We start from the raw sequence: 25,039 nt of genomic DNA, 5'->3' as shown, positions 1-25,039 counted from the left end.
AGACATTAGCTGGTTGGGTCTCTAGCTTTGTGCCGTTTTATCTCAAGGTGTTTGTATGGTGCTTGGTGCAGGCTCAAACTAAAAACTAGCAGTTAGTGTGCATCTAAATACAGTAGAATTTTTAGGTTTGGTTTCATAAAATCTAAAACTCAAGCACTGAAGCCTGCTATGGATTTGCATGTCGTGGCTGCAGTTACTGAGGGTCATGCTCAATAATAAGTGTTCGTAAACGTAAATAAAACACTGGAATTTCTCTGCCAACGTGATGAAAAGCAATAAACTCTTGTGCATTTGACTGTGGTGCTTTCTCAATAGCGGACATTACTTCATACATATAAACACATTTGATAGTTTTCTTTTATTTAGACAACCCAAATAAAAGGCACATAACATTGCGCATGTTTATGTAATAATTTGACAAACATACATTTAAAAAAAATGTAGGAATGTTTGACCTTTCTGCTAATCAGAAAGCCTAGCCTCTCATATATACAAAATTACCATTGTTAATGTTCTAATACAAAAGATTTATAAAAAAGGTTATCTTATCTTTCACATCTATTGTAACTACCATATCCTTGGAACTAAAATAGTTTTGTACAAAGATATACATTCAACTGCTTTCACAAGGGTCCTGGAATTTCCAATTATTTCTTTTCCTAAAAAATAAAGAGATGTTCAATTCCACCAGAAATGTTCAGTTTATCGCATTAGTATTGTATCAAATTTGGCAAACAGGCTATTATAGTGTATCTACGTAAATGCATAAGAACAAAGAAAAAGCTACACTAATATTTTGTTTAAAACAAAACTTGGGAAAAATGACAAACATGCATATTGCATTTTTCAGTATAAACTGAGTCAACTCAGCTGCAACACTGTTGAGATAACATGGCATTCATTAAAAATAGTTAATGTTCAACAGCTACAGTGTTCGGGGTCATGCAACATCAATCCTGTCCCATTATTTTTGAGGACACAAACTTGCATTTTATCACTCATTCAGATCTCAGCTACAAAACTATGCAGCCTGAGGCTAAACTTGACTTCAAGATGAAATGTAAAAAAAAAAAAAGTACAGCATGTATGCCATTGCACAGTAAGTGATTCTTTAAATGGACGGCTATGTTTAAAATCAATCATTTTTGGACTTTTTGTCATTGATGGAAGTCAAGTCTTTTAACACAACAATGCAAAATTATATAAGAAATTAAAAAGAAAGGATATCTAGAACATGGTGGATATACTCAATTTAAAAAGAACCATGTTCATGTGTAATGGGCTTTAATGTGTGTTACCTGAGTGAAGGGTCCTTCTTATTATCTTGTGGGGGGAAAAAAAAGAAAAAAGGAAAAAATAACAGTGTACAGAATAGTCAGACAAAACTAGTCACCATTATGATGACAGTAACAGCCTGAAAAAGCTTCACTACAAAGCCAGGCCTTTCCATGTTCAGCCACTAGATGGCCCTCAAGTGCAGGCTGGCTAACCAAAACACTTAAGACTCCAATTTGATCTTTGATAATACTGCTGTTCACCTGCATGTAGGATATGCTTTCAGTGCAAGACTCATTCCATTCTGACTTCATGGAAAAATGAACACTACAAATAGGCAAATAAAAACAAACCTTTGCGTTTCCATACTGATAGAAAACAAAGTACAAATATATTTCATTGTCAAGAGGAAACGTCGAGATATCCACTTGAATGACAAAAGCAAAAATTAAAATGCTGACATGAAAATACATTACTATGTCAACTGTACAAGTTAGTCACTGTACCTCAAGAGCATTCCTACTATCTGAGAAGAAAAAGAAAAGCTATAGCACTGTGAAAAAATATTCTTCCATGCAAATGGAAGCTGCTGTCCCTTTAACTAGACTCATTTCCTATAACATTAAATAGTGATTAGCAGGCTATAATTAAAAAAAACAACATACAAAGTAACACCCAGAGGCTTTGGGAGAGAACTTGCAAAAACATCAAAAACAGCAATTTTATTGTTATTGCTTTAGTCCTTTTCTCATCTCCCTTTTACAAAAGCACATGTGTGTTTTCCTACGGAGTCCTCAAGGGTGCTTGAGAAATCCTCTCCTCTCATTTGTCATTACACAAATCACAGTTTCATCATTCTAACTGACTACACTAAGTCTTACTGTTGTCCTGACTTCAAGATAAATCCTACTCGACTTCTACTCAAGTGCTCTGCATCTCACGTCAGTCACATAATATTAGTTGGGACGCAGCTGTGACTTGGGGAGCCCCTACTGGCCGCACAGCTCATGTAAATATTCACTTCAGGGTAAGTAAACATGGTTCAGGGGAAGAAAGAGCTGAGCTCGAGGTGCAAATAATGAGGACAGGAGTCTCTTGTTTCACTTCATTTTCCCTTTCTTTCTGACCAGTTCAATGCTCTCTCTCTCTCCTTTTCTACCAGGGTGGGGAAGAAGGCAAGACTTGGGACAGAAAAGGCATGCTATCCATTGGCCTCATGGCGATGTTGAGCGGACCAGCCATATTCATAGGCATGGCGGTGGTTATAGCGACTGGGTGGGCAATATTCATGGGTGCCGAAGAAGGGATGTTGACAGATGCAATGTTGACGGGCCCGGTGATGGTAACCGGGTGCTGGAGGCTGATTGGAGATGTGATGTTGACTGTGTTGGTACTAATGTTCATTTGTGCGGCTATGGTGACGGGGTTGTTGGAGTGGCCCCGGTTCATCGCTGAGGTGATGGGGGCAGAAATGGTCACAGGTGCAGCAGAGGAAGAATTGCAGACTCCGTTACCTTCTGGGAAAAAACAAAAGAGTTTTTAAAACTTTGTTCTGCAGCTGCTCAAAACAATTGGTAGGAGATAAAAGTAGAGCTACATGAGCAACACAGTGATTACTTCTACTGCAATCTGATGCATCAAAAGATTTTAATAGAACCCGTTCAGCTCCTTAAGTAAAAGTACGAATTGCACACTGTGAAATTACTCCACTACAAGCAAAAGTCCGGCATTCAAAACAAAGTAAAAGTACAAGAGTATCAGCATCAATGTATCCAATGCATGAAAAGTAAATATTCTTTATGCAGAATGTCCCAATTAAGATTGTTATATATATTATACATTAATGGATTATTATTATTATTGATGCATTTATGTAAGCAGCGTTTTACATTTCTCAAGCTAGGGCTTGTTTTAACTACTTAATATACAGTTTTATGGTTTAATTCACTTTAATTTTATCATGTTTTTCATGTCAAATCTGAACCTTAAAAAGTAACTAAAGCTGGCAGGTAAATGTAGTGGAGTAAAGTATAATATTAGCCTCTAAAATGTAGTGGAGTAGAAGAATATAGTTGCATAACATGGAAATACTCAAGTTAAGTACCTCAAAATTGTACTTAAGTACAGTACTTGAGTAAATTTACTTCATTTCCTTCCACCACTGCTTGCTACAAGAGGTTTAAGCAAAGTTTTTGGGGAAAAAAGATTCCACACAGAGCACTGAGCCAGCAACAATTTGCCTCCAATCTGGGGTTTTGTCTCCAAAAACTGTCAGCAAGTGAACATTTGTCTCATATTGTGAACTCGGCATGGGAGCATGAAACCTACAGACAACATTTGGACAAGACATGACTAATTGTTTATCATATAAATAAATACAAAAAAAGGATGCTGTTGTAATGCTGAGGGAATGTGACTCTGACCTTTGTTACAGGAGTTAAAATTGGTCTGTCCGTGAGTCTTCAAATGGCTGGTGATGTAGGCTGCACTGAGCATCTTCCCGCAGATGCTACAGGTGACTTTGCCTTCATGCCTGATCATGTGGGAGCGGAGTCTGTCTTTGGTGGCGAAAGCAGAGGTACAGGCCTGCAGCCGCAAGGAACACGGGAGGGGAAATGGTCAGTTGAATACAGCAACAACATTATTAATAATAATAATGACAATCTGGAGGACGACAGTAATGACTCATACCGTTACTTGACATTTGAACGGTCTTTCTGAGGAATGCACATGCTTCACATGGCAGCTCAAGTGGTCTGGCCTGCAATTGAAAAAAAAAAAACACATTTAATCTTTGGACAGTGACGTAGTGAGCTCTATTAGTTGTAAATGACTAACACAACATGATGTTTTGATCTTATTCCTTTCTTGCACAGAATGTCTAGATGATGAAATTTGAATTTTAGTGATTTCCTTGAATTATAAAGAATTTCTTTAAAGCAGCGAGCCATCCTAAATTTAAAAATATGTTGTCTGCTACACATGCCTACTCAGTGTGATAAAAATATAGGTTTTTCTAGATCAGACCTGGGCATTAGGAGGCCCGCGGCCATGTCTAGCTCGTTGGCTGTCCCTGCTGGCCCATGTGAGATTACACGGAAATTAGAAATCAATACAACCACAGTGCTTTTATTTTGAAGGTGATTTACTTATATGCATACCCACCTGCAAAGAAATGTGTTCCACAAAAAACACTGAGTTAAACTAGTAAAATGGCATCTGACAGTTAAAAAAAAGAAAAGTTCACATAGAATGCAGACTTTTTAACAAGACATTCAAGCCAAAGACAGACCGGACCATTTTCACTAAATAAGAAAAAAGAACTGAAAAACATCAAAAACACTCATTTGAGCTAATCCACTCTCATCATAACATGTATGCATACCAGTAGCAGCGCTAAACCAGATAAATTACTGCATTTTAATAGAGCGATGAAATTAATATTGAGCAGAATTTAGTTCAGAGTTGTGGCTCCTTGGGAAAATGAATTGCCCACCCCTGTTCTAGACTATATTCAATTTATTATTTAAGGAGATTAAGGTAACTTTAAACTTACTTCAATCAAAAATACAGGCGGTTCAAAGACACAAGTGTCCATCATTTATTGACACGGAGCACCAAATGTAAGCGCACAAGTTTGGGTGGAAGCATACGGATGCGCTCTGCTGGGTTTGACAATGAGGGGAGGAGCACAAAAAAAAATCCTGAAAATTTCTGTCAATGGCTGTTAATTCCCCATGATCAATCGTGCATGAATTAGCTTGACCTAGTTTCAAAAACGCACCACACAGAAAGCAGATTTGCACTTTCCACTTGTTTGCCGAATAACTTGTCACTTTAACATTGCACTACACTACTTCTGTTTGTTATTTTTGCAATCTTTGCATTATTTAAGAAAATGTTGTTGAGAATCTTCAGGATTTTGGTTGGTAGTTTCCCTTCACTGAATTGCAGAATATATCTCGATGTAGGCTTCAAATTTAATTCAACTTCATTATTGCAATTAATTAGCAATATAGCAGACTACTGGTCTTGAATGACCTTTGAGACTATGAAAACTGCACTTGATTGCATACTTGATTTTAGCATGGAGCTTCATTGAAATATATTTTATATCTATATATATAAAAATACATATGGCATTCTAAAATAAGAATGGGATTAAGCTGTAGGTTAAAAATAACAAAAACACCGCAAACATTCCTCAGTGTTCCAATGTATAATTTACTGTTGACTGCATATCAGCAGTTGCAAGAAAATAGCTCTTTGCCTCTTGACCTTTACAGTGAAACTCCAGCATTCACAAATTCTTTTTGGCACTGATCCTCCTCCGTCAGCTTGTTAGTTCTAGTGAAGCTGTGAGCTGAATCATGTTAGAAGTGCCATAATGGAGTGAGTAAGGGCTACAGCATTGGCAGCTGCTGCAAAACCGGAAAGTTTCATGCTGCTGGATTTTTTTTAAAAATACAAACGAGGAGTCAAGAGGAATCTTCTCAGTGGTGCCATGAACCGGAATCAGATTTTTCTCTTCCTTTTCTTTCTTTTTTCTGTCCCAGTGACATGGAGAGCAGACTCCAGACAGTGCCTGCTTACATATCTGGTTGAGTGGCAGTGACTCAGTGCCCTGTTATTCAGTCCCCATTCTCACTTTCCAGTATGCTGATGAATCCCTACCCCACGTCACTGTGTTGGAGGCATGCCTGAAACTGCCCTACACAGCACAGTGCTAATGTTACAGCTTGGACAGGGTACACTGCTGATGTTTTTGTTGAAGTTGTGTTGCAGCACAGACTGTTTCTCTGGTGTTCTCTGCTCACTCTATGCTGATTTACATACACCAAAAAAAGACAGCAAAAAGTTTTTTGTGTTGTTAAATCGCAGTATGAAGCTACCAGGAGACCTTCTTTAACTAAATAAGTTGACCTGAACATTACCGCATGGTTCACTGAATTCCCAGGGGAAAGAGAGTCTGTGACATGCTGGCGGGAACCGCAAAGTGACAAGTGACGCCTCCCCCTCCTGCAGATACTCTACCACTGCTGCTCTCCCATGTGCGACTGTTTAAACATGTGGCTGAAATGGCGTGGGGGTCAATAAAAGTACAAATCTAAACTGCTCAACACTTTTAGAAATATGTAAACACAGCCACTAGTAAGCGACATGGACAGCACAGGAGCATTAAATCATCCCTCTATATGAAATCCTTCAGACGTGGCTGAATCATTCACAAACAAGTCATGGGTTGCTCGAGAAATAGGGTCGCTGTTAAATTTGCTTTTGATAAAAGCAAAAAAAAAAAATGCAGCACCAAACAATTGCATTAAACAATCTTTTTTTGTGTTCACTGCCACAAACCATTCTAATGGAAAACCGCAAAAACATTTAAGATGGTTATTGTAGAGTAATTAAGGTTACACTTCAGTCTAGGCTCCATGTTTTTGACTTTGCCAAGTTTTGGATTGACAAGTTAACAGAGAAAAAAGGCATGTTGTTAGAATTATGTCATCTTGTTACATTTAAGTAATTTGAGATCCATGGAATGCAACCATCAGAGGGTAAAATGACTCTCTCTCCACTAACACAACAACCTAAGTTAGATCTCAGAACCATACTTCCTGTTTACAATAGCATCGTTACTTATGACTGAAAGCATATGTATGAACTAGAGCAGTTGCAAAAACATCCATTTTGCATTTGCCCCCATTTTCTCACCAATTTAGAAACTGCTGATTTCACTGTGCATTGTCCCTGTTGTTGCTAATCCTGGTGCCTAACAAACATCTCCTCAGATACACATACTGAAGAGTTTCACTGACAGAGTATAATGCACTGAGATCCACAGGCCTAGACATTTGCACTTGAGACACATTCTCATCTATAATGGTACTCAGAGAGCGCAGACCTGTGCTGAAGTCAATGGTGCTGTATTTATGTTCTCCGCAGATTGTCCCATTTCCTAAATTGGGTAATCGTTCTTAGACTTTTAGACTTATTCTTTACTTTTAAGCATATATTGATGTCATCATAGTTTTCTGAAGAGCAGAAATTAAGCTCAAAGTGGACCCCAGCTGCCGCCTTGACTGCTCCCAACTCCCAGCTAATCCAAAAAACGTAGCAAAGAGATGGTGTGGGGGTGAGCTGAATGTAGCAACTAGCCACCTGTGAGGGTATCTACCTGTCATTTAAAGCAGACATACCCTTAATCATGCATTACTTTGAGCCTCAATATAAATTTAAAAAGTGCATTAAATAAATATTCTTACAGTTGTCATGAAGAGGGTAACAAATACTAGCCAAAGCAGTGACAAGATAGCAAGCTAGCCTCCCAATGGAGACCAGTTCCAGGATTGTTTTTGGGAGTCCTAGGCTGCAGGGAGCCTGTCTCAGGAAGCAGGTTAACTCAATTAGCTGCATGAATGCAGTGAATAAAACAGTTTTGATTCAGTTCATGCACCACATTTCAGGGGTGCTAAGAAAAGTTGTCTATTAAGTTCCTAGTCTATAGATAATCAATGACGCACTTGTGGGAGTTTAGGACACTAAAGTCCTCTTCAAATGCCAGTTAATGAATTAACTGACATGTTGTTTTAACCCTAACTCTACTGGTCTAGGAGAGAAAGTAGCAGCTCATTCCATCTCCTCAAGAGCTATATGAGGAATGTACAAAGACATTTGAAACTGGTAATGTTATCTCCACATGATATCTGTTGCCAGCACTTAATGGCCATCCAATGCTCATGGTTTGCCAGTGTGACTCCCTGTGAAAAGTCTGGCAGCATGAAGAACGTCTCTTCACATCAGACATGCAAATTAATTTAACCTCTTTATCCACATTTTGTACTGATCAAATATCATTGAAGATATATTTTTAGAAAGGAACTAACCAAGGAAAAACATTAATACATCATATAATTTGTTTTCCATCATTACAATAAAAAAACGCTAAACTAAAAATGTAAAGTAAAAAGTGAATAAGCATCATGCACACATATGTATGCACACATTTAAGAAACACCCCCATTTCACTTTAGTATTAGTTACAAGATTATAGGAAGTCTAACTCAAAAAAGGCAACATTTTGTGGTCCTTACCTGGAAAAGCCTTTCCCACACACAGAACATACATAGGGCTTGTGGACTCCCCCGTCATGAGAGCGAACATGGTAGGTCATTCGGTCCTTCCTTTTAAAGCGTTGCTGGCAGATGGGGCACTCGAAAGGCTTCTCATCTGAGTGGGACAGCTTGTGGCGATTCAGGTGGTAGACATCTCGAAAGGCCTTGCCACACATCTCACACCCATGGTTTTTCTTGACAGGCTTGGCAGGTTTCTTGGGGATGTTTTGCTGCGGCACATTGCCCATTGCAGCCGACGTCATGATACTTGCGCCTGAGGACACCGAGGTGGTTGCTGTGGAGAGGATGCCTGCCACCGTGGAGATGTAGGAAGGTTGGCCGTTGTTCTCTCGTGGCATGGTGGAGATCATGGGTACCATGGTGGGAGCTGTCTGGGCAGTCTTCTTTGGCCGTGACACCATCTTGATACCAGTGTGGCTAGACTCATGACGTCGCAGGTGGTAGCTGTCACGAAAGGCCTTGTTGCAGTAGCCGCAGACGAACGGCGTTTTACCTTTGTGTTCCTTCTTTATCACAGGCACTGGCGGCCGTGCACCTCCTCCACTGGCCACATTGTCTTTGAGAAGATCAGCAGCACTGGTAGGAGGCTTCTGGTCTATGTGGATGGGTAGGATTGGCTTCTGGTCAATTTGTTCATTTCCTGCATTTAGAAGTGGCAGGAGGCTGTTCTGGGCAACATGGTGCTGGTGGTGGAGGGCTTCATTGGCCTGCTGATGAAGCAAACATACAGAGAGATAAATATTCAGTTGAGCCTAAATGAATTCCAGACATTTTTTGGCAAGGATGAATATTTATTGTAACGCAACATTGATATTATATACCAGGGAGCCTCAACTTGCTTTGCTTGGAGGCCACTTTGTAAAATGACAGGAGGCCAGAGGCCAGTTAACAAACATTCTTAATATTCATAAGATATATTAAGTTTAAATGGCCAAATCTTTGATTCTTCTTTTTTTTTTTACTTTTTAAAAATGAACTAACTAATTCTAATACTTCAATTACAAACTACAGTCTAAATTAACCAGACAAGGGTTGACATGGAGTGTAAGTGTTGAGGAACTTATTACCATGATCAACCAAACGTGCTACGGACAGCTGTACAATCACTAGAGGTTTATTAGGAGTCAGCTTTGACAGGCCCATAAAAACTACAAGGGTTAGTCAGATGTTTCAGAATACAAAATGGGCACTGGATCTGTCATTAATGGGGTTGATGCAGCATGCCACTAGTGCAAAAGAATCCAAATATACTGAATGAAAAATGATCCCATCATGACTGTGCTGATTCATCATGTGACTGCAATGCAAGCATACCAAATTAGAGGCAAAGCAGACTCCGCTCATAAGAGCAGGCCATTAGTTCAGCTAAGGAACTCAGTCAGAGGGTCTAGTGAAGTGTGCACACACACACACACACACACTACCAAAAAATACAGGTCACTAAATTAGGAAAAAACAATGTGTATCACAGTGGCAAAACTGCTCTTGGGGTCTGTCAGCTTAGGCTAGTTATGCTCTAACCAAGTCAGCTAAATCTACATTTTGACAGTCTCACAGCCCCACATCCAGCCTGATTCCCAATGACACTGGGAATGCCCCACTAACAACCATTGTAATTATTAGACAAGCGAGCAAAAACACCATAATAAACTATTCTACTTGTTCACAGTTCTTTAGGGGTCTTGTTAAACTTGTGATGCAACTTGTGAAGACAACTTTTTCCCCCATATCAAACATAAATATGTGATCACAGTAAATGCTGTTGTTTTGGTAAACGGACACAGTCAAGACAACTGTGTTTTGAAATGCCAGCAAGAAAGGCCAAGGTGAAATGCTTGACCTTTCCCTTTGAGGTTCAATCATCCATCGCAGAAGGCCAGCCAAGAAAGGAGTTGCAAACAGAGGAGGCAGGGGATAGAAAAGAAAAATGAACCACACAATGTCCTCCTTATGTCATCCAGCCTATTGTGAGAGACACAAATCTGAGCAGTGATGCCTCAGCAGGGGATCTTTGTATGCTCATCTTCATTGATTTGGCTCATCTATTCATGAGACAGGGACATTGTTTATCCACACACTACTCAGCGAAACTTGCCGTCATTCCCTCATACGCAATGAGACCTGGGAACTCATGGAGAATGCTACCAAGCCCACCCATCCGTTTGTCCGAGCACCTGCTCACACTTGCCACCTTCCAGGATTAGTCATCATCATGCCAATGCTAACCCGTCCACTGGCACACCAGGGGTGGGGGGGTGGGGGGGCTTTATGTTTGGGTGGGGGGGGATACCAGCCGGGAACCCTCTTTGTGAAGCTTGTGAACAGCAGACATAGCCACTGCAGACTGTCTGCCTCTATACAGAGGTGCAGGGCCTGTAAGCTGCTGTGCCTTCATGCAGCTCTGACCATTTTGACACAAATGCGCTCTGACAACTGGGGCTGCTCCCTCATAAATAACATCAAAATGGAGGGAGTGTCCTGATGGCTCCACGGGCCACTGTAGACTTGAATTGAGCTCATGGTCTGAGTCAGATTAGGCACTGTCTTTCTTCAATCTTTTGTGTCACACTCTACAGCTGCTTGCAGAAATCCCTTTTTTTTTTTTTAAACAAAACAAAAAAAACCTCTAACTGATAAAATAAAAATGAAAGGGGGGGGGGGGGGGGGTATTGTAGGAAACAAAACATGATATAAATATGTTTTGTATATGCTTTCTCTTCAATTTTATGAGTTTGTTCTAGGTTGTTCTTCACTTGTTTACAAGTTCTGACATTTTTGGCTTCCACCCAGTTTGCAGAGTTGACACAAGTCCTTACAAAACATCACATTTGTAATGTTAGTAATCCTTCCGGGATTTTTTCTTAGCCTGTAAAGCTATTAGATTACTGCAGGGATTCAGTGCCTTGTAGATTGGAAGCACAGGTATGTCCCTTCAGCGAGGAATGAGCAAAATGTTTTAAAGGCAGTTTGTTATTTCACCTGGGTATGAACTGAATCATGTAAGAGGAAAATATTAGCCATTTATAAGAAACTTGCCATAAAAAAAACACTCAAATAAATGAACCAAAGTGTCTAAAAGTGGTGGCACTAAATACAACATCTCATAGCAAACAGTCCTGACAAGAACAAGGAAACAACTGTGAGGTGTAATGTGGTAAAACTATATGAATCATATTTCTTTGGAGCAGAAAGAGTTCTCATTCAAGAAAAGTGCAAACATTTCTTAAATGTGGCCACAACGAGTTTTATAGAGAGAATCTGACATCAGACTCAGATGGAGGACAACATCTGGAGAGTGAATCAATGTTTAAAATAATAACTGAATAAAATGTCTCAGTCACTGAACAAGTTCAGTTTGTCAGCGTAACCAGTGCATGAACGAGAACACAGTGTTAAGAACACCTGGCGTGTTTAAGACAGTGTTGTTGGCCAACAAAGTCACCCATTATTATGATTATTATATAATCTGTGCTACGCAGTAATAGTCAATAACTTTCCACTGTTATCAGCTTTATTTGGCCAAAAGCATTATTATTAGAATTCTGAAAGATTATAGAATTTTCAAAGCAGACATTTTGGCTTGCCATAGGAGTGAAAACACAGGTGTAACTAATAACTTATTAAAAACAACTGCATTCCATTCATGTGAGCTTTCATAATGGACATGCTGGCTCACTGGGATACTTTGAGCCTTGTCAAAATGTTCGTAAAAGCGATGTTAAATAGGCAACATGCAAATATAGAAAAAAAAAGCAGTATAATAGATGGAACTGATGATATTCCACATTGGCACCATCATGCCTCAATTTCACAAAAGGTTGCAGAGTCTATTTTTATTTCATTTTATTAAGACTACGAAATGGCAGGATGGGGACTATACTGACCAGCAAGACTTTACTCCGGCACAACGCTCTATTCATTTATATATTTTATATTAATGGGGTTATTATAGTACTTTGTGTAATACCAGAGGGGCCATTAGTTGAAACAGACTTGTTTCAAGCAACAAAATAATTAAAACCCACAGGGAGATACCTAGTTAGCACCAAATGTCAAACAGAGTAAGAAATTAATTGGGGAACGAAGTTCAACATCACAAAACAGAATTTTTTAGGGGTTTGTTAAAACTAACAAAGATAAATATTACACCTGCATTTGTGAGGGGGCCACAGACATGACTACGAATGAATGATGATATTTCCAAATTCCTGCTGGATTGGATTGGTTTTTATCCAACAGCTTAAAATCCATTTCTGCCCCAAATAGAGAAATTATCATACAATGTGAAAGCAGTTGGTCTAATATCAATTTAAACTGTCACTTTGCTAAATATGAATATCTTAACTGTAATTTCGTACAAATTTGTCCAGCTGTTCACCGTATGGCAAGAAAAATTAACAAAATGGCTTCTAAATGCAAGGTGCATACAACAACTATTTTCAAGGTTCTATATGTAAGATTTTGAACTTCTGAAGTTTTTAAGTTCAGTTTCAAGTTTTAAGTCTACATATTGTGTTTCAGAGATATCTATTGCAATTAGCATGCTAACCAGCTAGCCAAATCTTATCCTGTTTTGGTGATATTGGAGACCATGGCTGCATGAAAACCTGCCTAGCTGTGGAGCTAGCAGACTCTACACGGCCTCTTCCATTGCAAACATATTTTGAACACACAATTCAGGTTTCGGCTTAATTTTAGTTTTGAAAGTTTAAGTTACATTTCTTAAGATATTGCAAGGTTTCTTACATGTACACAGTGGTACACAATCTTGAACAGTGTCACTGCTGCATTTAGTAAATGATGATTAGTTAAATACTCTTGCCTATTTTTTTGTAGGATGTGGCCAATACTTTCATATTGCACCTTTAAAGCATGTTCATGTCTTGCAGTGCAACTGTATTAGTTTAGGATGAGTTAATCATTTTACGCCTTCAGCTTAATGTGTTCACCTGTTGAACTTCAATTTCTTTAAGACATTTGGGAACACTAAATGTTTACATGCCACTTAAAAAAGTGCTTGTTTTCAAAAATAGTAATAATGTGCAGTTAAATATGATTCCCGTAACTGTAGCCTCACAGACATGGGATGTTTGAGATAGTGCACACTGATAAAAAAAAAAAGAAAGAAAAGAAAAGAAGAGGCAGCTGTACTTATGGTATTATTCAAACTCATTTACACAACAATATGGATAATTTAAAACGCCTGACAAGTATTTAAGCAAAAATGTGTTAATCATCATCTTTTAATTTACACATCTTAAAAAAAACACATTTCTATAAAAATATAACACAGCGGAGTACTTCCAAACTAGCAAGCATGTGGTAGTTGAATGAAATATTTCCCCTCTTACGTCAAGCGCCCGGTTGATAACTGCACACAGATTTACATGAGATTGACAGAGTAACAGTGTGCAGTACATAATACATGCAGGGCTTCTGGCTAGATGCCAGATACTCCACAACAAGCCACACCGTCCATCTGCCTTTTTCATCAGGAAGAAATAGCGCTGAAAGTTGTGAGTAAGTGATCAGAACGTTACTAATGCCACAAAAATGATGTACCCCAAATGATGTGAAACACATCTTAACTTTATTACAAATAAGATAATATCTTTCGCCGTGCATTCATACTATTGTTTCCCTAATATTAAGCAGGTCTAAAGTTAACAACACTGGATAAGTAATGTAAACTTTGGCTTGTGTAGCAAGGCCGTTATCATTAACTTTTAAACAATCTTAAATGACAAACTAATACTTTCTCTGACATATAACTGATAGTTCAAACTCCACTTAAGCACTTCTACTAACTCTGCCACCTCTCAGTTGTTTCTCCTGTGATTACAACTCCAGTAGTCCTCCTAATGATGACACGTGTGAGCCCTTCAAGATATTTGACTTTTATCTAAGCCTCCTATTTGCCATATTCCATCTGTTCAAGAACACCTTCTTACTTGATCAGTTAATTAGAACACTAGATGGGAAACGATACAACGTAAACATGTTATTCTGAAGGTTGAACATATTTGTCACAAAATAATTAAAATACATATTATTGGCTGGCAAGGGACTCAAAACACATACAAGAACTCCTGATCTATACTGGACACTGCTCACAATTACATGCACTCTTTTTGCACTTTTTTTTTTTTATAAAATAAGAAAAAATAGACCTCAAAAGTAATTTTGTGAATTACCCTGAACTGCTGTAAAGTTAATTTTAGAGGTTCTTCCCATGAGGAGTTTGTCACACCCACTCAAACACACTGGGGGCATAACTTCATAGTAAATACACACACAAAAAACCCTTTTAGGACTTTGAAATACACCTGAGACAGCAGAATGGCGGCATAATTGGGATATAGACCTATAAAATGTGTATAAACGACAAAATGACAAACAATGGGATACGTGGCAAAACGTGTATTTGAAATATATCCTCCCCATAAAAACTCGGAAGTCTTACGTTTTCATGTCCTCAGTAGGCTTAACTGTTTTTGGCTAAGTAAGGCCATGGGATTAAAAAAAATCACTAGTTTTATTCAACAATAGCATTCCTTCTTAGTAAATACACTGCGAAAACCACTAAACCGTGGCAGATATCACTCTCAACAGCAGCACGCACTTTCTTGCTGCACGTTGATTTATAAATTGCGTAATGTGGTTGCTAATTTCAAATGTGCTTCTTCGTTGCTAGTGTTAGCTGATGTTGTGTGCATAGTTTGAATTCCTTTCCACCACGGTCTTGTAAAAATAAATAGCTAGTTAATAAACAGAGAGCTGAACGGCGCGTTTTATCAAGCCGTGGAACATTTAGTTTTAGTAAAGCTCATTGCGACAGCCTCGCCCAAATTAAGCTAAATTAGCCTGCGAGTTTGATTAAGGCAGCTTAAACATCGTTAGCTAACTTGGCTAGTTACTGTCGAACCGGCTGAGGAGCGGAAAGTTCACCGCGGACTTGCGGGTCGTCGTTAGTAAATCTCAGCAGCCGACACGCTAAGTATACACTTATTCAACATTTTCTCACATTCGCCACTTTAAAATCAAAATTATCTGTGGTATTAACCGCGTTACAATGACATTTTTCGTCGGCATTACATCTCATTATCCCACGGCGTCTGATCAAAGCCCTCAGTCACAGGGAAAAAAACAGCTCTGTCTCGATTGTAACGGTGCAGTGGCGTCTCAGCCTTACTTCTAATTATCCCGCATGTTTTGCTGGCTTCGACTTGGCAAACAAACTTAAAACACTCAAAGGCTGTCGAAATATTGAACACAAACGATCTAAATATTCGCACAATAGAAAAACAAGCCACATTTTCCTAACGCACGTTGTGGAGAATTGATTTTTTGTTCTAGCGTCATTCCCAAGCCTCACAGCTGGACGCCTGGATTCATATACCATTGTTTTGCTTGGTTACTTGATCTTGGCATTACTCGTTCAAAAACTGGTTTTACCGCTAACATATCCGGCGCTTACATTTTTTACGGTTGTTTTACGAGCTATCCCAGTTTCCCTCCCAAAGAGTCAACTTACTTGAAAAAGAAACGTACTCCAGCTCGGCTCCATTTCCACACTTACTAATTCTGTAGGAAACCTTGTAGAAGCCTACAACAAAGCAACCAAACATGGCAGCTGAAACAACTTCCGGTAACCTCGAGGGCTAAACCATTTTACATACTATTTAGGGGGGATGTTACATTTAGTATAATCACGATAATTCCTGTAAGCGATTAAGCAGCTCATATAGCGAAGATAAACAAATCAAGACTGCCAACTTAAAATACACTCTGAAATCCATGTGCAAGACATTGATTGAGTCATTTCTCATTTATCACAGAATTCATTTGTTGTAGGTGGATTTCTAAACACCCCTCTCAATGGTTTTTCTCCGAGTCTGCGAGGGGCATTTGTTATAGTCGACTGCTGTCGCATGTGGTTGGGATATGAATGTGTTTTACTAACACTACGTTCATTTTCCTAAGAAACTGATTAAGAAAGCGTTTCGCTCTGCATTAAAACTACTTTGCCTTAATTTCCCCCATAATAAGAAGGGTTTCCGTTTAAACGGAGCGAGGAACCATCTGCGTGCGTAGCTGTTTATTTTCATTCATGGATGGGGATGAATGAAAACGACAGATCCCATCAATTGGGCGAATTGCCTATAGTGGACCAAAATAACACATATTCAGCGTAGACCTTAACTGTGGATAGGCTATCGAATAGTTAATATGATTATTTTCGCCAGATTTTGCTGTTTGTATAATTTGAATTACATCATATGGTGGCTACTAATGTTGTTTATGAGGATAATTGTCACATAGCATTTTTTTTGTCTTACATGTTAGACATGCTCAATTGTTGAACATGAGTGTATAGAATAATGCTGCAAAGCTTCAAGCACTGAATATTATAATTGAGACTTTAGGTGTGTCTCATCATTAGCCTGCAGCCTACAAGCTATGTCTTGCATTATTTCTACACATTAGATAATATTCATTATTCATCAGTCTTCTCTGAACCAAATGCAGATTTGTCCTTCACTGTGTTATATCATTATCATCAAACTGTATAAGTAATGATTACTCAACCCTTACTGGCTATGAATCATCCTGATGTTTTTTGCACGTCTCACAGATGTGTCACATACTTTAACTTAGTCATTTAATAGAAGGGAACAGGTGATGTTTTACTGTGAAATAACATTAAATAACTGATATCTCTGTTGGAGTTGCTAGATGCAGGAATATAGTAATGCAGCATGTCCACCTGTGGTCAGATAACACATGTAGACAGCCAAGAAAGAAGTACAGAGCATCTGGGGTTAAATTATATAACAGTTGGTACTACCAGATGGCCTTTGTAAACACCATGGGGTGTAACATCTAACTTAATTTGTCATTTTATTATTCAATATTTGCTAAGAAATGCCAATAAACAAAAAAAAATTGTATAACATTCAGGTAATAACTAACCTTTGGATACACAAACCGTGTCAAGGCAGCAAAATAGTGCTGTTTAAGGCTAACTATCTGAGTTTCACCAAAGCCACAGGGCTCAGATTGCCTGGCAGCACAAGACAATGAAAACAATAAAAACTTAGAAGAAGTAACATGCTAAACAATTTAAAATTTGCATCAGCCCAGGAGGATCATATGGGCTAACACAGTTATCACAGTATGCTGAATTATATTTATAACGAAAAAAACTGAATGCACCTACTAAACATGAAAGATTGAATCTATCAAAACACCTTAAAACCCACAATTTATAACCTTTTTTCTGGTACAGTGACAAAAAGAAGGGTTAAAGTTTCCCTAGTTTCTTGTATGAGTGATTTGAGGTAGGCCTGTATTCTTTGCTCCACTACAACCACAAGTTAAACTTGTTTTTTTTAAGTTGCAGATTAAAAAAAAAATCTTTATAATAATTAACATTAAAATTGAGTTACAGTAGTCTTCTACCAAGATCAGAGTATTAAACATCTTCTAGGAATAAGCCTTGTATTTCAGCTCTAAAGTGAAACTGGACACAGACCCATGCTTGAATCAGTATTGTGCACACGCTTTCCAGTACGTTCTTTGAACTCTCTGCTCGTCCGTGAATGGCTGTTCAGTAAAGGTGCCCCCATTGTACATTTCCATCTTTGTCCCACTGTACATTGAAAGCCTTTATTCACATACAGTGCAACAAATGTTTCAGTTAGAGTTAGGGAATATGTGTGGTCAGCCCATTCTCCCCTCATCCAGCTCAAAAGACACGATAACATCCAGCAACAGGCTCCACCTGAATATGCAGATTGCTTCTTCTGATATTTTTCCAGTTTTGGATAAGGAAAACTCAGATTCTCCAAAGGTAAGCTCCTCCAGGACAGGAGAATACAATGTTGATTACATTTAGCTTGCTGTTCTTTTTTAGGAGTAGATCTTATATTTTACTTTGAGAATTATTCTATAAATCCAGGGATTTTCTAAACCAAAATATTTGTCATTTGGATGTAACTAAACTATTTTGTGAAGATGAGATACGGATGTTAATTAACAGCTCTTAAAAGCATATAAAATACACCTAAAACTCGAGCAGTTTATCCTTTGAAGAAATGTAGGTCATGTCAGATTGTCACATACAAATATAACACCCCAAGAAAGCTATTTTATGATGTTTACTGTTACTATTTATAGAGGATTTCTAGGTCAATATTTAATTCTAGATAATATGTACAAGCCATAAATGTGCAAATACATCTGGTATTATGCACCTGGTCCCATAAGACTACTGAGTCATACTGTGTTTACAGCATTTTTTTTTCTTTAGAAGTGCAGGGTGTATGAGCAACCACTTCAGTTTCATTATGGATCAAATACCGTAAATGCTGCTGTTAATTCTGTGTTTCCACAGAAATGGGAGACTGGTCCATTCTTGGCCGCTTCCTAACGGAAGTTCAAAACCATTCGACTGTCATTGGCAAGATATGGCTGACCATGCTGCTCATCTTCCGCATCCTGCTTGTGGCACTGGTAGGGGATGCTGTCTACAGCGATGAGCAGTCCAAGTTTACCTGCAACACCCTACAGCCTGGATGCAATAACGTCTGCTATGACACTTTTGCTCCTGTCTCCCACTTGCGGTTTTGGGTCTTTCAGATTGTTTTAGTCTCCACACCCTCCATCTTCTACATTGTCTACGTCTTGCAAAAAATCACCAAAAATGAAAAGTTGGAGGATAAGAAGGTTCAGGTGGTACCCAGGTCCTCACCTTCACTTGAGCGGGACAAACACGTAAGAGGAGATAAAGAGACGACACTGCATGCCGGCAGTCCTTATAACACAACCTATAACAATGAGAACAGGAGCTCACAGGAAGATGAGTGTGATGAGAAGAGTCCGCTGGAGGAGGATATGGAAGAGGTAGGGAAGGACCCAACCCAGCTCTCCAGCCAAGTACTACTTATCTACATCATACATGTTTTGCTGCGCTCCATCATGGAGATAATCTTCCTCATTGGACAGTACTACCTATTTGGATTTGAAGTTCCTCACCTTTTCCGCTGTGAGACCTACCCCTGTCCAAACAGGACTGACTGCTTTGTGTCTCGAGCAACAGAGAAGACCATCTTCCTCAACTTCATGTTCAGTGTCAGTCTAGGTTGCTTCATCTTGAACATTGTGGAGCTGCATTATCTTGGCTGGATTTATATTTTCAGAGTATTGTTCTCTGCATGCTGTACATGCTGTGACTCAGACAGAAACCCTGGGCAGAAGGTGGATTTATACTCTGACAACAACCCACTGTTGCTGGAGCTCAAACACTCTCTGCGTGGCAGGGTCGTCCTGCAGACCACCTCTTCCCTGTCCCGGGACAAGAGCAGTGGAGTCCCAAACCAAGGCCCGGCCATCTCCTTTGAGACGGACTCCACACTGGAGTGCACTTCGAAGAGAAATCCAGATGAAAAGGAACGCAGCAAGACTAGAATGCACAATATGGCCAAAATAGGAAGAGGGAAAAAGTCATGGCTGTAAATAATTTTTGTGTTATATATACTGTATATATTTTCCATCTATGACTGCGCGTGTATATCTCTAAATTGATTGAAATTGAAATATTTTCAGGATGAATCAGTTTATGTAAGTTAGTGATTAAAAATTATTAAGACCATTTCTAGGGAGAAACTGTGAGTTTTCTAGACACAGAAAATCTCACTAGCGCAACAGTACCTATCATTAATTCACTGGAATTTTGAACTAATTTGGAAATGTTGCAATTTGTTTACCACTCTTGGTCTACTCGGAGCACTGTAGAGGCAAGCTCTCTGTTAATATAGTCAAATTGGTGTATTTGTTATGATTTATTCATGCCTACACTTACTGCTATACTGTTTACAACACTACCCTTGTTGGAGAAACAAGGGCCATAAAGGACCCATTGTAAAAAGATAATGAGTTAAAACAGCAGCTACTTAATTCTTAGTGGGCCACTTAAAAAGCAGTGCACAAGGACTCTGATCTGGTAAAGGAGTCTATATGTTGTTCCGATCCAATTGTTTGTTTGTTTTGCAGCAAAGTAAATGGAGTGTAATGTGAACAGCAGGTTACTTGTGGCAGAATGAGATTAAAAAAAAGCTTGTTTTTCCTTGACATGACCTGATATATCTGAAAAATATTCCAGCTATCCTGCATGGTAATTATATCCCATCATTTATAGGTTTTCATGATATATGCGTCTTATATAAACATGGTAGGCACAAACTGGGGTTAGAATAGCACATACTCAAAAATTAAAAAGATTATTTTTCATATATCATCAAATCTCCAACCAACAGCCCATATCATATTGTATCTTACTTCTAAATTCAGACAGATTCTAGGGTGATATCTGAGAAACTAAATTGTGCAGCTTTGGAGTATTTACTTGAGCCTGGAATAAACTTTACCTGCACTTTAATTGTGCCAGTATATCAATAGACCAGGAGGGGTCACTGTTGTCCGGTTTTACTCTGGTGCCTTCAAGTTCTGTTGGAATTACAAGAGTTTTACTGCATTTTAAACATTTTAAACGACCCATATACGATTGTATAAGGCTCGACTTGACGCATTCTGTTTACATATTAAGTTTTAAGTTATTAAGTAAAATGTGGTGAAAGCATTCCTTGATTAATTAATCATTTTGTGGTGTTCTAATGTGCACATAATTTAAGTTGCCTTTTCATTTTTTGTCAGTAAAGATGCAGACTATTCTATACATGACTACTAGCTTTCTGTTGTTGTTTTTTATTATTAAAAAAACAAACACTGAGAGTGTGTCCCGTGGTCTTTTTTTTTTAAACCGATGCTGCTCTTGTTTAATCCGGAGTTTACGGCAAGCATTTGAAGGCATCACATGCACATTTCTCGCACCTACTGTCAATTCCAAGGAGGAAAACGCCGAAAACTTCAAGCAAGATCACAACGCGGACAATTACAGGTAGGTCCGTGTCATACCTGCTACCAGTGTTAACTCCGTGATATTTTATATAAATGGCATTGTTACACTCTCAAAGTGTTCCCTAAGGCCACCGGTGCTAGAGAATGAGGGCAAAGCAGCTTAAAGTGAGAGCATTACCACCAGGCTGTGGAGTAGCTACAACCTATCTATAGCATGTGTACAGTAAGTTCAGCAACGGTAAAAATCAATAAGGTATTATCATTTCCTCTGACAAGACATCATGAGGATATTCACAGAATTGCAAAGTGCTCCAAAGTGATTGTGTTGGTATGTTATAGCCTTTCTGGCCGCAGGAGATGTGATTAAGTGTGGATTAAGTGCGATTTTACTGTTTAAATGTTCAGACAGGCTACTATAGCCTACAGTATATATGTGCAAGGCATTCTGCTTCGATAGAGAGCAACGTGCATACATGTTCAGCATCACGTTCATGGTGATGCTGAACATTTCACAGCAAGACAGATGAGGTCAAAGCTCTCTCAAACAGATTCTGTATGTAGGGCAACTTTCATGTATCATTGCATGGACGTGTGTCAGTGTATTGGACTGAGAGGATAAAACCCAAATCTAGAGTGTATTCATGTTTGTAGGTCATTCCCTTTGTTGAGACTGTAATAAATCAATCAAATGTGTCAGTTCCCATAGAGCTAACACTGTATCTGTTTGTTACTTAAGAAGGAAACGACAAAATCATAAAAAAAATATACAGAAAAACTGCAAGACAGTAATCAATAGTGTTTGAGCAAATGTTTTCTGTTGCAGGTTGGAACAATAGATGTAGGAAGAATTTTAACATTGTGGAAAGGATTGTGAAACTTGGACTACAAACCTTGGCAACTAATGTGCCTACTTTGCCATGTGGGGTTAGATTTATTAATTGGGGTTGCACTGACCCAATACCAAAGCAATACCTGGTCTTTTGTTATCAGCCCAGTCCAGGTACCAATCCAATACCAGCATTAGGCTGTATTCTTCACTGTGGGGTGTTAAGGCTAATTCATACTCTGAAATTTGTTCTCTCTCCCAGGGCTGCAAGAACAAAATTACATCATTCTGTTCTTGTAAGCCTGGGAGAGAGAACAAATTTCTCTGTTCTTGACACATCTGGGCAGAATTTTGTTCTTGTGTGGTGCCCGAGAACTATTGTGTCATTGGTCAGAAAATTTAATTTGAATGAGACGCGAGCTGAAGTGGGAGGGCCCTATGACGACTTCCCAGGAGTTCCGCAGTGGAGTTTCTCGTGAAGTATGAAATGTCCTGGCCAGAGGATCTTTTTTCTTGTTCGTGCCACCTCGAGAACAAGAACAAATTTCTCTGTTCTTGTGGAGTATGTAAAGGGCTTTAAGGCCAAGCTTGTGAAGCCAAGAGTTAGACACAGAGAGGCAGAGTTTAATTTAACAATTTGTTTTTTCAGGGAATTTAGTAAATGTGTATGACCCAGGAGTTAGCTGAGCAGAGGAAGGCTGGGACTAAGCTGTTCTGATCCAAGGGGGATACAGGGAGATTGCCGAGCTGAGCTGGGGTCCAATGCAGGGGATGAGAAATAGGAAGAAGGAGAGCAAGATTAGAAGTTGGTACACAACAAGCAAATATTAAGTAAAGCTGGAAACAGACTGACTAAACAGGAGCTGAAGGTGGATGTGTCAGGGCTTCGTTCTTGTAGGTGTCTTGATTGCAGGATGGAGTGCAGCTGGTGAGGCTCTGCTCTGGCACTGGCACACCTGTCTCCACTCAGGCAATCACAGACAGACACAGAGAGACAGGAAGACAGACAGAGAGAGATACTGGAGAATAAACAGAGGTGAAGGGAATGCCACTAGGACTGACTGGGATCATTATTGGATGTGTAAGGCAACATCAGTCTTTGCTGAAACATTGCTTTTCTAACTTTGTAAAAAAAAAGAAAAAGTATCAAATAAATATATGGATGTAAATGTATTGTTTTTTGTTATTACAATAATACATGGTGCACCAGCAACTTGGTAAAAATATTCAAAACAAAGGAATTAAAATTGGAATGTATAATTATGCAGTAAATAAACAAAAACAAAAAAAAAGAAATTGAATAGATTGGCCACATTGTCATGATACCCAATCCAGCCATTTGACTCAAATCAGTCCATTATCTATCTATCAGTATCGTACTGGTGCATCCCAATTCACTATATTTTCACAAGAAAAAGGCTGATATCATATTCTATAAATAAATCATCAATACATTAAACGTATATAAAAGTAAGAAAAGGGGTTAAAAGGAAACCAATTTTTTGCACATTTTGCACATCTGTCATTACACTGTATAGGCTAGTACAGATGTGCATAATGAAACTACGTTGGACAATGATCTTCATGTCACTACCTTAGTCAGAAGAAGCAATGGTGCTACTAAGCTCTCAGCAAATATTTCTTAATTTTCTTCTTTTTTTCCCCTTATTCCTTACAGATGACACTACAGGCCCATAGATGCTCTTTCATCGTTGATATGAAACTGTCCTTTTGTTGCTGTGAAGAATTCAAACAGGTATACGACAGAAAAGTGTAAATATGTTTAATCTCATTAAGAAAGACAAGGAGAAGGACTTGGGCAAGAAGGAGAAGAAGGAGAAGAAAGAGCGTATGTCCCAGGCAGAGTTAAAGAGCCTGGAGGAGATGAGCATACGTAGAGGCTTCTTCAACCTCAATCGAGGGAGCGCTAAGAGAGACTCGAGGAGCAAGTTGGAAATCTCTAGTCCGATTCCAATTAAAGTGGCTACCAACATGGAGCTCAGTCTGACAAACCTGGAGGCTGAATGCCTTCACACGCAGGATGCGGGGCAAATGAGTGCGAGCACCTCTGGTGAAGACCTCAAGGGAAGTGAACCAGATCATCATCATCATCGCAGCTCTGTAAAGGAGAGAGCTGCTAAGTTTGGCGAATTGGCCAGGTTGAATTCTATGGTAGGCCAGAGGCATGTTTCTTTTTCCCAAAAGAGCAAAGATGACAATTCGGAGGCTTCAGATCTTTCTGAGCAGAACTGGACTACATCTTCTTTGAAGTCCTGCCTCAGCCCAAAAGGCATCACAACGGTTCACATTCCTGAGATGGTGGAGAAGACCTTCCCTGGTGCAGACCTACAGTTGCCTATCCTTGTTGCTCCTCCGATACCAGATCCAAGGGAGCTCAAGCTGCAGCGGCGCAACACTGGGGATTTTGGCTTCTCTTTGCGGAGGACCACCATGCTGGACAGGCAGCCTGACGGAGGAGTGTGTCGGCGTGTGGTGCACTTTGCAGAACCAGGTGCTGGGACCAAGGACCGGGCTCTGGGATTGGTGCCAGGAGACAAATTGGTCGAAATCAATGGGATGAATGTGGAGAACAAGAACAGGGACGAGATCGTGGAGATGATCCGTCAGTCTGGAGAACAAGTCCGGCTGAAGGTGCAGCCGATTCTTGAGCTGAGTGAGTTGAACCGCAGCTGGCTCAGGACTCCTGAAGACCTGCACAAAGACATCTATGATGTGAGTAGTATTGATAAATTATTTTCAGTCTGCTGAGTGAATGAATCTCACTTGTAAACACAACTTCCACCACTTTTACAGGTTCTGGTATACCAGGGAGTGTTGAAAGAAGGAAATAAGTGTTGCACACTCTGGCTCCATATTATGCATTTAG

At 39.2% G+C, this 25,039-nt stretch overlaps 3 protein-coding genes across 4 annotated transcripts in view; 2 read left to right on the top strand and 1 right to left on the bottom strand.

Moving 5' to 3' along the window:
• Window positions 1-339: 339 nt before the first annotated feature.
• On the bottom strand, window positions 340-16,544 carry LOC131986627 (vascular endothelial zinc finger 1-like). Of its 2 annotated transcripts, none has more exons than XM_059351680.1 (5): window positions 15,943-16,544; window positions 8,367-9,118; window positions 3,967-4,036; window positions 3,699-3,861; window positions 340-2,789 (listed from the first exon to the last, which is right to left on the bottom strand). In XM_059351680.1, exons 1-5 carry the CDS (start codon window positions 15,973-15,975, stop codon window positions 2,431-2,433), a joined length of 1,377 nt encoding a protein of 458 aa, XP_059207663.1. In that variant the 5' UTR covers window positions 15,976-16,544; the 3' UTR covers window positions 340-2,430. The 2 variants fall into 2 exon arrangements, with proteins under 2 accessions (XP_059207663.1, XP_059207662.1); XM_059351679.1 differs by having other exon boundaries at window positions 340-2,792; window positions 15,943-16,539.
• A 638-nt stretch (window positions 16,545-17,182) lies between these two features.
• LOC131986628 (gap junction delta-2 protein-like) lies at window positions 17,183-20,648 on the top strand. Its single transcript, XM_059351681.1, has 2 exons — window positions 17,183-18,261; window positions 18,805-20,648. The coding sequence occupies exon 2, from the start codon at window positions 18,807-18,809 to the stop codon at window positions 19,923-19,925; it is 1,119 nt and encodes a 372-aa protein (XP_059207664.1). The 5' UTR covers window positions 17,183-18,261; window positions 18,805-18,806; the 3' UTR covers window positions 19,926-20,648.
• Window positions 20,649-22,959: 2,311 nt separating this feature from the next.
• LOC131986770 (unconventional myosin-XVIIIa-like) overlaps window positions 22,960-25,039 on the top strand; it is a 72,425-nt gene continuing 70,345 nt past the window's right edge. Inside the window, exons 1-2 of the mRNA XM_059351875.1 lie at window positions 22,960-23,233; window positions 23,831-24,885. Coding sequence (XP_059207858.1) covers window positions 23,932-24,885 — 954 coding nt within the window. The 5' untranslated portion in view covers window positions 22,960-23,233; window positions 23,831-23,931. The remainder of the gene's footprint in view (window positions 23,234-23,830; window positions 24,886-25,039) is intronic.

Source organism: Centropristis striata, chromosome 15 (assembly GCF_030273125.1).
Source record: "Centropristis striata isolate RG_2023a ecotype Rhode Island chromosome 15, C.striata_1.0, whole genome shotgun sequence".
Lineage (NCBI taxonomy): Eukaryota > Metazoa > Chordata > Actinopteri > Perciformes > Serranidae > Centropristis > Centropristis striata.
This window is presented reverse-complemented; position numbering and strand designations above follow the sequence as displayed.